Consider the following 16,052-nt stretch of genomic DNA (forward strand, 5'->3'; position numbering starts at 1 on the left):
GCTTTAATAACCAACAAGTTTAATCGCTTATTTTAACTGATGAATCTTCACACAGATAATTCCAGTATCTTACTTTTTAAATGTCTTCTCAACTTTTCCCCTGAAACACTGACTGCGTTTACACGCACCGCAGTAATCTAATGATTGAGCTTACTCTGAGTACGGTAATAACGTGATTACGGTGTGTACACGAGTCGCTTTTAGAATACTCCTGTCATGTTCCCGTTTCACATGTTATTGATCATAATTAGATTAAGAGCCGCGTCGTTACGTCACCGCGCCACGCCGTCCGACGTCCCTCCAGAATTTCACGTGTCAACATACGGTTCGTCCTCGTTATGGGACCGTGTACAGTTCTGGGTGTTTTTATTTAAATTTTTACGAACGCTTCAAGTGCGGTTAATTATTAGTCGTGCTGTACGTGCACATAGACGACTGCTTGAAGCCGTGGGCTGCGTCTCAAATCGCATACTTACCTACTGTATAGTAGCCGAGATGCATGTATTTGTCCCCACTACAGGCCTATAGTAGGCAAGTATGCAGTTTGGGACGCAGCCGAACTCTCTTGTTCGCCGTAAAGCGTAAAACTGCCGTGTGTGATCGTGTCCTGTCGCAAAATGCGGTGAAAACTCACACACGACGTTCATAATGTGATTAAGGTGTTTACATGTCTGTAATGCACGTCCATAACACGATTAAAACAGGAGTACTCCACCTGTCTTAATTCGATTAGAGCTTAATTAGATTATGACCTTAATTAGATTAAGGTTGCTGTTTACATGGTCGTTTCTTAATCAAATTATGGTCTTAATTAGATTAAGAGTGGATTATTGTTGTCCATGTAAACGCAGTCAATCTCTACGATCGCATTTCTAAGTCTGGTTTATTTTATTTATATGACATCTACTACATTATATAAGAACTATTCAGAAAATATTCCACATTTCCAACAGTCTTCCATTTCTCCAATTACGCGGTCTTTCCGTCGAAGAGATCTTTGCTTTTAACCGAGTATTATTTACATTGTGACGTGGCGTTGAGGTCGCACTGCGTTACGAGGAAACTGGGAAATCGGCGGTTTTTAACCAGAAGAAAGAAAGAAAAAGCAGAAAACGTCTCGTTCCTCGGAAAGTGTTCGGTTTAATCTCGATCAGAGCCCGAGCTGTGAAAACGGAGCGTCCCTGCTTCATTAAAGCTAAAATATACTCTATACTTAACTCCGATCCAGCAGGAAACACGAGGAGACGAAGGAGGACGTGCGTCCTGGCCAAACCCAGAACAAAAACACAATTATTCTGCCAAAAAGCCCGTCATTATCCTGCTTCAGAACAAACACAGTTCCTGTGAGACGGCGAGGTCCCGGTCATTATCTCGCTTTAAATCGGATTAAAAATTGGAAAATGACTAAAACCCGTGAGGCTTTAACATGGGCCTGTTTTAAAGACAGATGAGTCGGCGAGAGTTTATCGGTCTTCTCCTCATTCTTATCTTCTGCGTGCGCAACAGCTCAAACACCCCCGGGTCTGAGATTTCAGATCAGTACTGGTGCTTATGATTAGCACAAAACTTCTCGTCCCAAATAAAAAGTTCTGTTTAAAGTGAGCACTGTGGGAGAGAGAGGCTCATTACACAGGCTTTAATCACAACGTCAGGTCCATACCGAAGAGGCTGGTGTAAAACCCTGATGTCTACAGCGCTATTAACGTGATCTCTTCTCTAATGCTCATGTAATGAACTTCAAACACTCGACCGCATACGACAGCGGAGCGGCCCGAACCGAGGGGAACGAAGGAGGACAAGCCGGAAGACTGGTTTGTTCCGCTGTCGTGACCCATTTTGAATATTTGCTTCACGGAGTGTAACTTCTCAGTAAATGGACGCTACGAGACTGAATCAGCAGGCCACTAATTGCATGTTTGGAGTTTTGGATCCACTTTTCTCTGGCAGCCATCACTGTGTGGCAAGAAGCAGTGGGAATAATCGTAAACCCAAGAATCCAACAAATACTGCAGGAGATTTCACCCAGGACCTCAAACTGTTTACCTTGAAAATAAAAACGCCCTGAATATACGATTCATACTGCACCGGTTCATACTGTAAATAATAACTGTGGACTCTGGCAGAATTCTTCAAACAAAAAGAAAGGTTTTGAAGCAGAAAGCCTCACTCTAGGGGCTTGGAAGCTACCCTGTTGTTGTTGTTTAAGGATCACTGACAGGAGTTTAATGAATTCAGCTGGTATTTTACGTTATATTTAAACGCATTCATTTGGCAGATTCATGAGGAAAATTCCTAAATCCCAAAGGCGTATCAGCTCACACTACACGGCAAGACACAGCTGACCTTTCAGTATCACGAAATGTCCTTCACACACGTTCTCACGTCCTGCTTTCGTTTCCCACAGACCTTTAAAGCGGTACTGGAAATAAGCGTTCTCTTTTTCCATAGACCTAAAGTCATGGCCCAGGTTCCCAGGATCCCATCTCCACTGCAGACTGGAGCACTGAATATTCATGAAAACCAACAGCTGCCCCATTGAGTTCATTCACACCATAAACCGGCAGAAAGAAATCGATGGATCTTTTATCCTGAAGGGAATTTCTGGCGGTGCTGAGAGTCGAGTTTAAACCCTTTACTCCAGCCAAGAAGGTGGTTTGTTGGACATGACACCAAGGTCTGAACTTTAACAGCTAAAGTTCTGCCAGGAATAAACCAAACACCAGCTAGCATTAAACCATTAGTTGTGTTCAGGAAGATTCCTGAAAGACTTTTGGGACTTCATTTCCATCGGTAGTGTTTAGATTGATCAATGAAAATATACATATTATCATTACGTTGCTGTAGTATTTGAAGAGATGTCTTGGGGAAATCTGGTAGTTCAAATGGATTATTTTCCAAATTATAAGACACTTGTGTCCTGTAGAAAGTGCTACAATGAGATTATGGTAGTAGGCTAAATGCTAACACAGATCAAACCAGTTCAATAAATCAGTTACGTTCATTCGTTTGAAACGACAGAACTATTTCGGATCTATTTGCTAGTTTCAGTCTCCTCCTCATCATCATCCACGCGACTCCTCTCTAAAGTATCCAGCTGATCTCTCTGTAGGAAGAAACACACCCACATCAGCTGCACTGTTTAGCCTAGACCCCAACTCTCTTGACCTCTGACCTTAAATCTCTCGAGCCTTAGACCCTTTTGACAAAGCCACGGAGCTGAAGAATGTGAACCAGTTACAATGGACGTCCAGCCGTGTGGGAATATTCTCCACCAATGCCATGGAAACTTGGCTGATAATTGTGTACATGATATAATTGTGATATAGATACACACACACACACACACACACACACACACACACACACACACGTTTATATATATATACCTTGGACGATTCTGAAAGGGTTTATCCCATAATTCCGCTCATTAGATGCAGGTTACGGTAAAGAGAAGCTGTCCCTCTGAATGAGAAATACATTCTTATGTTCACTGTCTTACTCATAACTACGTAGATATCTTCCTGCTTATTATGGGATGGATATCCTGCTTTAATAAACAAATGAAGGAGAGACATTTCTGAGAATGTGCAGAATGGATCTGGAGCCAAATGTTCTTGTGAATAAAATCAGCTATAAGATGCCTGAGGAAGCTAACGCTACAGGCTAGCCAACATTCATTCATCTTCAGCAACCCTTTCATCCTGGTCAGGGGAACCGGACCCCATTCTACGGACCCTGGACATGAGGCGGAATTAAACCCGGATGAGACACCGGTGCACTGCAGGCTAGACGACATGCTTGTCTTCAAAAGGAGGTTGTGTCTAATCTGAGGTCATTGTGCCATTATTCATGCAAACATCGACTGGGTGAGACTCCAGAAGAAGAAACTACATGGTCTGGAATATTAAACAGGAAGGATCCGTTGGCCCAAACATTCCACTGGCTCCAGGGTCCATCGGCTTTTGATATTCCTGAAGACGCTGCAGCTACAGGTGAGCCGAATCGTTCTTCTAAATAAATTATTAATAGCATTCTCCCAAACTCAGTGTGCGTCACCTCTGACTGAATTCCTGCAGTGATCACATGGTACAGATCTGGTGAAGATTGTAGTTGCTTGGTAAACAGGTCTTTAGGTGCTAGGATTTAGGCTCGTGAATGACAGAACCGTTCATTTTACTGAATTATAAATCTCAGCTTTCGAATAAAACAAAACAAAACTAAACCCCGAGCTTCCTTCAAACACGCTGCCAACTTTACTTTGGACTTCCTGAAGTAAAATGATTTCTTCTACAGTCAGTGTAAATGATGAGATGCTACGGCTGGTGCAGGTTTCCTGCAGATGCCTGAAGATGGATGTTTTTCAGAGGAAGGACAGGACCTCGGATGAGTGTTATGGAGGATACGTTCACAAATACTGTTGGTTGTAAAGATGTGTACGGTTTCCCACAGCCTCCAGCCAACGGGGTAAGATAAAAAGAAGGACCCGAGGTGAGCGTCTAAATATGGGCTTCAAGTTACAGGAAGGCAAAGCTACGAAGTACTAACCAGCTGGACTGACCGTGGATACCGAACAGAAACGACAAACTTTCTAAAGGTTCAACTAAACAATGAAGATTTTTCCTACAGATGAACCCGAACCGTTACAGCGCGCAGAGATCTGCCTTCCCAAACACAAACACACCACCAAAGAAGGAACAAGACGCTCCATGCACAAATACTGTTGTCTGTCTCATGGAAGCGCTGTGGAAGGGCCTTGAGGCAACCGGTTCATACAAAAACAAGTGCTTGGATCCAAGGTAAACATCTAAATGTGGAACTCGGTTAAACAAACACAGGAAGGCAAAGCTCAGATACAAGAGTTTTAAAAGCTTGGATGTGTAATAAAACTCAGAGGGAGCTGTAGTGGAGACTGCGAGAACTCTCCACCATGAATGTAGTATAAATATATTCAATAAAGATTATAGTCGACTGATTAGGATCTCCACCACGGCCAGATGTGAGGCAAGATCACGTCAGTGTGTGTTCTTCATCTCAAAACCCAATTCAGATACTTCCCCCTTAATCCCCGTACTAAAAACACCCCGCCTTACGTCGCCCCATTACTCATTTGATGACCTTTAGGAAAATGTGAAGCTTCACAGAGTATTTGCGAGTCCGAGCCAGAGAACACTGCTGGAATTCTGGCGCGACGACCCGAGACTCGAACGAGGAAACTCTGAATCACGCGCTGCTTCGGGCCAGCGGAACAAAGTCCAGAGCCCGTCGTTCATACTGCGGCTTTCTAACCGAAACCAGAGCAAGTCACTCTGGAGTTAGTGTTAATGTGCTCTGACACTGCAACTGACAAAACGCTATCAAGAACTCCTTCAGTCAGCGCCGGGAAAAGGAAACCGAACCGGAACGTCTCGGACATGGCGCAGAGATCTGCTGTGGAGCTGTTTTTCAAGCAGGCACTGGGGTTTGGCCTGGCCGAGAAGAAGCTGTAGAGTTTCATTTTGCATCACTACGCTAGAACTGTGTGTGTGTGTGTGTGTGTGTGTGTGTGTGTGTGAAACCTTACAAATCTGCCAAGCTCTTTGGCAAAGCCTCTCTTCTGGCTCCAGACCAACAGCTTAGCTAGCATCTGATCTATCGCCTGAAAGACCACGTTTCTTGGGTTTTCTTGTCAAGTTCATTTCCCAAAAACAACGTTTGACATTTTTAACAGGTTTATCATTCAGCGTGTGAGGAACGTCTCCGAGGTGTTCAGACAGGGCGCAAGTTCATTTTAGTCTCGGGTTCTGACGTAAAGGATTTGGAAAAGGAGAACCGTATAGTATGATCGAGAAGGTCTTAGCAACTAGAATGAGCACACACACACACACACACACACACACACACACACACACACACACACCCTGCTAAACTGTGACTGCTGTGGAAGAAACACTGCACAAGAAAAATGCACACTATGCGCTTAAAGGAAATGGCTGCATGTGCTGATGGCGTACAAAAGGAGAAACGTTAGGGATGATGGTCACGCTGAGGTCCGCTCTACATTATTATTATTATTATTATTATTATTATTATTATTATTATTACTACTACTACTACTACTACTACTAAAAACAGTGTTTGGGATTTGTTTCGCATGTCCCCTCAGGTGGGTTTTCTGTAGAAGACAGCTGGTCTTAGCCATCTGTTCACAAGCACTGGGAACATCATCCATCCATCCGTCCGTTCTCCGTACCGCTGATCCTACAGCGGGTCCCGGGGGAGCCTGGGGCCTGTCCCAGGGAACACAAGGAGACACTCGGGATAGGGTGGAAACCCATCGCAGGACCTTGGGAACATCAGATTCAAGTAATATTTAACTTCCTAGCATTTGTTTCTCTCCCCGTGTCAATCCCAAGCTAATGGATTAGCGTGATACGAAACGTCTGTACACGTTCAGTTTCCCAGTCCCGAGCACGTCGGTGTAATGCGTGTGGTTAATGCAGCGGCTGTGCTCCCGGGACAAGCCTGCTATTGAGTTTCCTGCAGCTGTCCATCCATCTGGAGAAAAACTCCAAGCTATGTGGGAAATTCTGGTCCACACGAGAACGTTTACGGCCGAACAAGCAACGTGAAAGTCCTGCTCTTCAGTCGCTTCTTCCACTGGAGAATTAACACCATGCGCTTCTGATCACAGAGGATCCTCAGCGCTGCATCACACTGGGGTTATGTAACGTACTGAAAGGCTGCTTTGGGGGAATTTAATTGGGGAAAGTTCACAGAGAACGAGCGAGAACATGCGCTTCTCATAAACCTGACAGCAGCGGCCCTGCGCAAATCACTCAGCAAGACTGAAGAGCTTTCAGAGCTCTGTTTAAGGCGTGATGATGTATCGGTTCTGTTCACTGGGATGATGATGATGGTGATGATGATGATGATGATGATGATGATGAGTAAATCTGAGCGACATCATACTTTCATTGTGATGATTTTGTTGTTGGTTTGTTGTAAGAGGATATTCCCGCAGAACTCCGGCGTAGTCATATGGTTTGAGTCACGCTAATTCCCGCTAGCTGAAGGTCGAGGCCGCCTTCCTGAAAGCCTTCATCCTACTTACAGGTGTTTATAATTCAGTGCACAAGCCTCGGCTGGCATTTAAAGCCACAAACATCTCGCATTTTTACTCATTCAGAATGCAGATGAAGAATGGGGCTCGATTAGCGTGGCTAGGAAGGGTTTTTTTTGTCTTAGTCAAGTAGCAGCAGCAGAGAACGAGTAGAGGACAAAGAGCCGTCTGTAGGAACTAAGTGTCCTCTGTGGGCGTGGGGCCAAGATCTGTCTTCAAAACTCGCTTTCAACCCGCTTCAACAAAGACTGCATTTTAATTCTGTCTTTAACTCTCTCTCTCTCTCTCTCTCTCGCTCGCTCTCTCTCTCGCTCTCTCTCGCTCGCTCTCTCTCGCTCTCTCTCTCTCGCTCTCTCTCTCTCACTCTCTCTCTCTCGCGCTCTCTCTCTCTCTCGCTCTCTCTCTCTCGCTCTCTCTCTCTCTCTCTCTCTCTCGCGCTCTCTCTCTCTCTCTCTCTCTCTCTCTCTCTCTCTCACTCTCTCTCTCTCTCTCGCTCTCTCTCTCTCTCTCTCTCTCTCTCGCTCTCTCTCACTCTCTCTCTCTCTCGCGCTCTCTCTCTCTCTCTCTCTCTCTCTCGCTCTCTCTCTCTCTCTCTCTCTCTCTCTCTCTCTCTCTCTCTCTCTCTCTCTCTCTCTCTCTCTCTCTCTCTCTCTCTCTCTCTCGCGCTCTCTCTCTCTCGCGCTCTCTCTCTCTCTCACTCTCTATCGCGCTCTCTCTCTCTCTCGCTCTCTCTCTCACTCTCTCTCTCTCTCTCTCTCTCTCTCTCGCGCTCTCTCTCTCTCTCGCTCTCTCTCTCTCGCTCTCTCTCGCGCTCTCTCTCTCTCTATCGCGCTCTCTCTCTCTCTCGCGCTCCCTCTCACTCTCTCTCACTCTCTCTCTCTCACTCTCTCTCTCTATCGCGCTCTCTCTCTCTCTCGCTCTCTCTCTCACTCTCTCGCTCTCTCTCTCGCTCTCACTCTCGCTCTCGCTCTCTCTCGCTCTCTCTCTCGCTCATTCTCTCTCTCAGTGACTTGCCCTCTCCATGTCCCCTTGTGCCATTTCAATAGCGTAGCTCCAGAGAAGACACAGTGGATATAAGAAGTTTACACGCCCCTAGTTAAAATGGCAGGTTTTTGTGATGTATAAAAAATAGACTAAGATAAAATCATCTCAGAACCTTTTTCACATTTTCTGTGAAACTGTAACAGAAATGTGTGTTCTTCAAGTGACGAACACCCAGAAATGCTTTGGGAACAAAAAGAAAAACAATAAATCTCCCAATCCCCAGCGTGCGTAAGTCTGCACACCCTTCTATAATTGGGAATGTGGCAGTGTTCAGAATCAACCAATCACATTCAAACTCATTAAATGTTAATTAGTGTACACCTGTTATCAATTAGTGACTGATTAACCCTAAATACAGTCCAGCTGTTCCTCTAGGATTCTCCTCACATCTTCTTGGTAACGTCCAACTGGAAAAGCCCTGGGCTGCAAAGATCTTACAAAGAAGGTACGGGATCTCACTGTTGAAAAATATCGATCAGGAGAGAGTTACAAAAACATTTCCAAGGCATTGGATAGAGCATGGAACACCGTAAAGATAATAATAAACAAGTGGAGAGAATATGGCAGGACAGTGCTAAGAACAGGGCGTTCCTTCTAAAATGAATGAGAAGATCAGGAGAAACTGGTCAGGGAGGCTGCTGAGAGGCCTACAGCGACGTTAAAAGAATTACAGCAATTTCTGGAAAGTACTGGCTGCTCCCTACATGTGACAACAATCTCCCGAATTCCTCATGTCTCTGGGCTGTGGTGTATCGTGGCAACCAAAAATAAATAAAGAATACATCCTACATCCCAAAACCATGTGGAATAATGTGTTCTGGTCTGATGAGACCAAAGTTGAACTTTTTGGCCAGAATACCAGAAGATATGTTTGGCACAAAAAAAACACCACAGCACATCACCATAACAACAGCATCCACACGGTGGAGCACGGCGGAGCACGGCGGAGCACGGCGAAGCACGGCGAGGCACGGTGAAGCAGGGTGAAGCACGGTGGCGGCAGCATCGTACTTTATTCTTCAGCTGGAACTGGGGCTTTAATCAGGGAATAATGAACAGCTCCAAATACCAGTCAGTTTCCCTTAAGACTTCTGTTCAACACTTCAGATGAAGAGGAATTTCACCTTACAGCACGACCCGAAGCAGACCTCCAGATCAACAAAGGAACGGCTTCACCTAAACAAGATCAAGATGTTGGAACGGTCCAACCAGAGCTCAGACCTAAATCCAATCCAATCTCTGCGTGGTGACCTGAAGAGGGCTGTGTACAGGAGACGCCCAGACAATCTGACAGAGTTAGAAAACTTCTGCAAGGAAGAATGGTATAACAATGCTAAATCAAGACGCTCCAAACCGACGGACTCTTCCCCAAAAATACTGAACGCTGTGAGAAAATCTAAACCTGCTTCAACTAAGTATTAGTTTAGGGGTGTGCAAACTTACGCAACCAGCTTATTGTGCATTATTTACAATATTAATAAATGATGCTTAGTGTTTTCACTTTAATTAATAGGTTAAAATGTATAAAGAATAAAGTTGAGAAAAGGTTCTAACAGAAAATAATAAGACGTTTGTCTCCGTCTGAACCGAACCAGCACGCGGTGGTCACCGGGACGCCGCGTACACACACCATTACTCACATCCCACTTATCAGTACCGGTAAAGTGTCTGTGCGTTGTTAGCGGTGACGCTTCGTTATAGGACGTTTGACTATTTTGACCTGAAGGTTTGTCGGAACTTGTCTAACGCTATCCCGGTCGAGCACAGACTGAAAGATTTAGCTTCACGTCAGTGAACGACAGTAAAACGTTAAACTGCGGCGGTAATCTGACGTGATCTCCTTTTCAAAACGGATCAAACAGGAGCTATAAAACACTTTGTTTTACTTCAATTCCTATAACTGTAGTTGACGTGTGATGAGAATACTGCTAGCTATCCAGCACACTAGCCAGCTGATTACTGGACGCTGATGTGACGTGCTCCCGACTCTACGGTCATGTGGTGTAACCGATCTGCGTGAAGATAAGAACTGCATTCTGTCCACAGAGGGTTGGTCCTTCCTTCAGACGATCTACAGTAATATCACAGTGCTAGTTAGCTAGCTCGTGTCTGCCAGTATTCCAGAGAAGAAAAGCAATCGGAGCTCCCTGCCCTTCACCCGGTGTGCTCTGGAGAGTAGAACACCTTCTATAATACGTTCTGAATCTAAATGACTCAGGCTTCACTTCTGGAAGATGAGAACCGGGCCAAGAGAAACACCGAGTCAGTTTGTGCTGTGAAATAGTGCGGTATCCTCGAGGAACTGACAGGCTGGTGTTTTTTGGAGGGTTTTTTTTGGCACCCTCGCTCACTGCAGGTCTGTGATATCGGAGTTCCCGAGCTGGAGACTCGGAAACTAACCATTCTCTTCGTTCTTCCAGACAAAACTGTTCGAAAGATTCATACAGCGCTGTTCATATTACCAACCAGTCCGAACGGGTTAGGAGGTTATTATTTTAAACGCTAGGCAAAAAAAACCCCTGGCTATTAGTTAATACGACTCGGGTTATCCTTTTTAACTAGTATTTAACATAATAGAGATGAAAACTGATCCAGAGTATAAAGGCAGAGCAGCTCATTACCTCCGTAAACACGGGGCTAACACGGCTGACATTAGACGAGGAGAAACTTCTAGCTAGTGGAGTGCTTTGTATCTTGCAGCTAAGACTGGTTCTACAGCTTGCTAGCTTGTACACCAGTTAATCTCCTCTCACGACGTACACCGTAGACCAGTGTGAGTGACCAAACAGGAAGATAAACTTCCCTCAGTGAAGCACGGAGGTGGGAGCATCAGGATACACATTACCCCGTCCTGTTCTTTACGTCACGGACTAATCCCCACTTTACTCGGGCTTCACGTACAGCCTCCTCACAGTTCATATTCTTTCCATTATTAAATGAATGAATAAACGTACTGTCGTTCCACAGGATGTATAAAGTTTGGGATCTTCCTGCATGATGCAATGTGCAACTTTTTTTCCCCTTTTTAAATAATTTTTTGCAGCAAGAACGCTGAAGCCAAAGTATCTAATATTTTAGCCCCGCCTACACGTCCCAGGCTCAGATCATGTGGTACCTGGATAAGAAGGGAATTCAAATTCAGCACAGGTACTGAAATACAGCACAGAGGTGGAAACAGCGAGAGTGTGGAGGATCATGGGTAATCTGCCAAGATGACCAGGTGGGAAACTGTCCTGCTTAGACAAACACGTTAGCTGTCAATCTGACCAGACCAACAGCTTAACCGCTAACCGAGGGGTCGTTAAAAAAGGGTACGGTAACGTCCAGATGGGTTTTGGCCCTTATCTCTGTCCACACACACACACACACACACACACACACACACACACACACACACACACACACACACACCTTTTGGCTTCCCACTATAATTATTTTCACTTATTCTCCTCATTCTATTACAATTATATAAGTGCATTCCTGTGCCTGTGTGTGTGATGTGTGTGTGTGTGTGTGTGTGTGTGTGTGTGTGTGTGTGTCTGTGTGTGTGTGTGTGTCTGTGTGTGTGTCTGTGTGTGTGTGTGTGTGTGTGTGTGTGTGTGTGTGTGGTGTCAACCATTATATATCACCAGACCAGGACTTTCTGGAAATGCGCGGGTGGAACAAAACAAAGCATCTGATGCTGACTCTAAATGTTTCCACAAAGAGTGACATGACAAAGTGTGTGTGTGTGTGTGTGTGTGAGTGTGTGTGTGTGAGTGTGTGTGTGTGTGTGTGTGTGTGCATTCCAGTCTCTCCATTACTGTGTATTTGCCTGCTGCTGTTATGATGACATCATCCTGTTGCTTTTGGTCACACACACACACACACACACACACACACACACACACACACACACACTTCACATATGACTATTAAGCATTTTTATGGAAATTCACCTGAAGGTTAGATATTCACCCCTCCCCCTCCCTCCCCCCCCTCCCCCCCTCCCCTCTCCCTCCCCCTCCCCCTCTCCCCCCCTCCCAGTTCATTACGACACTCTCGGTCACTTCACAGAGATGAGGGATAAAAACACCCCAAACACAGAGCGGGTGTGGGAGGAGAGGAGAAAATCACGGATCTAGACGAAAAATAAGTCCATTACACGACATTAAGAACACAGCGTGGTCACATGACTGCGCTCTGATGGTGTTGTAGGGTTAGAGAGCGTGGAATAAGCCCCTCTGTGGTGTGCGGTTATAGTAAAATAATAAACGACGGTGCGACGCCATGAAGAGTCACAGCCTCCACTCGGAAGTTGATCATTTTCCTCAGAACTCTCACACGAACCTACAATACGCCGAGAGTGTTCACACGATTTTACTCCCAGCATGCAGTCCGGACAGAACCGCTCTCCAAGTCGTAACTCCTATATCCGAGTTGGAATTTCCCAGCAATTTTACTGCAAAATAACTCTTTATTAAAAATCTGAAATAATCTTAAAGCATGTCACTCACATACACACACACAGACACACACACACACACACACACACACGGCAGAAACCCCACACTGCTCATCACCCTGAGAACACCATCCCCTCAGTGAAGCACAGTGGTGGGAGCATCAGGTTACACATTACCCTTGTCCTCTTGGTTAGTTCTCTGACTAATCCCCTCTTTACCCGGTCTTTCTTTACTTGGCAACACACAGCTGATCGCTAATTCTAGCTAGCTTCATATCTGCCAGACGTGAAGATGCTACACGAAGCTCTTACTCCTCCGAGATAAAGCAGTTTTAGTCACAACAAAACATCGGTGCAGTCCAATGAGGTGTTAAAGTCAGCAACCGCGTGACGTGCTCTTCTCCAACGTTCCAGCCAGGCTTTCAGCCCAAAACAGCACGAAAACAAAGTGAAGGTGGAGAAGCGCTGGGTTTAATAAGAGCGCTCGAGTTTTAAACAAACAAAGCAGTCAGTACAATAAATCAACAAATCAGACGTTAGAGAAACTCAAACCAGGTGATTATTTTCAGTCTCGGACTGGCTGTAAACACGGCGGAGAGGGACTGAGTAAGATTTTCCGAGACCCAGCTGTGCCGAGAGTCCGCGCTGGACGCCGTCTCAGCACGGGAACGTCCTCGTGAGGAAACACGTCACACGGATATGCTCAGAGAAGTTCAGTATTAACCCCGAGGTCACGCAGGAACACGAGCAGGAGCGCGGCTGGGACTCACAGGGACCTGCTGAACATCAGTCAGACAGAATCATCACGGTATTTTACCATCGACAACACCTCAAGTGTTAAGGATCAGGACAGCTGCTAAACCTGAGGGTCCTTAAAGTACAGGCGCACAGGCTGATGGCGAGAATATCGAACCTGCCAAAAATGTTTACATAACAATCCTTGGAAAAAAGCGAGGTCACAACTTTAGCTCACAATTTACAGAGTGAGAGGGAAAGAAGGGGGAGAAGGACAAAGACACACACACACACACACACACACACACACACACACACACACACACACACACATAGAGCTGCTACCCCCATCTGGCTCACAGTCCTCTTAAAGCCCTAAAGCCTTTCTAAACCTGCTGGAAGTCTTTATGAGGCGCCGCTCACGTCCCAGAATGCCTCAGAACGCAGATGGACAAAACGTTCAACAACAACATTCCAGAATAATTCTTTCATTTCTTTTAGAATTTTTTAGAAAGATTTTAAGAAAGTCTTTTTTTTTCCTCTTTTCTTTTCACCACAGTGATGCGACGGTTCAGCTCGGGCTTTACCCCAAACCCCGACCGTCCTCCGGACCGCCTCGATCTGCTCCACAGACATCACAGATGACCAGACTAACTCGGAGAGAAGGAATGAGAGCAACACGTCCTGCATTACGAAAAACAAATCCTCAACCAGCAAACCTGGATCTAATGATTCCACACTGAACACATGCTGAATAAACAAATCCTGTCTAAAAGGTCTAATCTAATCAACAAATACAGAATTACCAAAGGTCATACTGAACAAGTCCAGGTTTATATTATATATATTATATATATATATATATATATATATATATCTCCGGGATAAACAAATACTACAGAGTCAATTCGTGGATTAACATTTAACAAATCCAGAAGGAATAAAAGTGAAAGTGAACAGATCCTCATGTAAGAGATCCAGACTGAACAATAATAATAATAATAATAATAATAATAATAATAATAATAATAATAATGAACAAATCCAGAACTAAGAGCTGTGTAATCTGTGGTCTTTATGGATCATTCACCCTTATGCAGAGTGCTGAACTTTAGAATAAGAGTTTTATTTAAAAGTTAAACTGAATGCTGAGTGGAGAGGAGCGGGGGAACATGCCCAGCAGGATCAGGGTCTCAGTGCCGACTTTACAAACAGCTGAGGGAGAACTTTCCCGGATGACTGCTATGACCATCAGGACACGTTATAACACGTTATTGCACACACACGCACTCAGTAGTCACTTCATGCACGGATACACACTTCTGCATGAAGTGTGTGTGTGTGTGTGTGTGTGTGTGTGTGTCCCTAATCGCGTTATTCCTTCTTAACTCTGATCTACACACACGCACGAGCTCAGAACTCGACTGCGCGCGCACACGCTGCAAAACAAACTTCCAGCACTGAAGATGCACGAGACACAGACACGCGCCGCCATTTTATACATCTGTACATACCCATAGTGGCTCCTCTGATAATTCTCTGCAGCGAGGAAATCACAGCGAGCAGCAGACTGAGAGAGAGTGTGTGTGAGAGTGTGTGAGAGTGTGTGTGTGAGAGAGAGAGTACTTGACATGCAGACCGCTACTTTAGGAGGACTCCCTCCGACGTCATACAGCGAGCCACGCCCACTCCATATTCACGCCTGCAGTGCGTGATGGAGGCGGCAGAGGGCGCGCGCCGCCACAGAGTATGAACATGGACGCCTTTATGTTCTGGTTTATTTGTTTTGTTTTGGGGTTGTTTTTTTTTGCCGTAAAGCTTTGTGATAAATACTTTAAGCTGCTTAAGTCAGTGATTGATGTCTAAATCATTCGGAGGCTGTGCTGTTACAGGAAAATAATTAACACCAGCAGTTACCAGAGTCTCTACTGTTACCATACCAACCACATCCTGAAGGGTTTTATTCCTCTCACATACAATCTCTTAGTGCTTTTCCTTCATCCATTTAATGTTGTGAGACATCTGCAAAACTATTTATCACTTCCTGTTCTCACTTACACCACACACACACACACACACACACACACACACACACACACACACACACAAATAATAATAATAATAATAATAATAATCAGCACCTTCTGACCAATCAGATTCAAGAATTCAGCGGTGCTGTGGTGTAACCGTAGTGAAGGTAGTCGGGTTGTTTTTAGCTTTCTTCAGTGTTATTAGACCTCTATGAGCGACGCCCATATTTTTTCAAATCTTCCTATTAATAAGAATAATCTTACCGGATGTTATCAGTAAAGCCTAGTGCACGCTGCACAATTTCAGCCCCGATTTCCCAGACTAACTTTCTTTTTTTTAAAAGAAATAAAATAAAAGTAGCTCCAGATGATTTTCATCTCTATGTACATCTTTTCTAGCTTGATGTCCCCATCTCAAACAGGGTTGATGAGACAAAAATCAACAAAAGTCCTCAGTTACCAGACTTTTGACCAAGCAGCAGCTCTTGGAAATCCAGACAAACAGTACACACATCGGCATATCACTGGGTATTGATACTGTAGCTCTGGTCTCCAGGTACCAGGTACCTTCAGTTATTTTTAAAGGTACGCTGTATTCACATTTTCAGCCAGTACTTACTGCACAAGTAAGATATGAGAAATAGCTGTTTAACTTTTTATAATGGAATAAACATACTGGGCAAGCTGTTTTTTATATAAG

General features: G+C 44.8%; 1 protein-coding gene across 2 annotated transcripts in view; it reads right to left on the bottom strand.

Annotated features, from left to right (window-relative positions):
- gpm6bb (glycoprotein M6Bb) overlaps positions 1-14,992 on the bottom strand; it is a 30,260-nt gene extending 15,268 nt beyond the window's left edge. For both annotated transcript variants that reach the window (XM_017470741.3, XM_017470742.3), the window contains exon 1: positions 14,837-14,992. In XM_017470741.3, the coding sequence (XP_017326230.1) occupies positions 14,837-14,840 (4 nt within the window). In that variant the 5' untranslated portion in view covers positions 14,841-14,992. The remainder of the gene's footprint in view (positions 1-14,836) is intronic.
- Between the last annotated feature and the right edge of the window lie 1,060 nt (positions 14,993-16,052).

Source organism: Ictalurus punctatus, chromosome 6, assembly GCF_001660625.3.
Source record: "Ictalurus punctatus breed USDA103 chromosome 6, Coco_2.0, whole genome shotgun sequence".
Taxonomy (NCBI): Eukaryota; Metazoa; Chordata; class Actinopteri; order Siluriformes; family Ictaluridae; genus Ictalurus; species Ictalurus punctatus.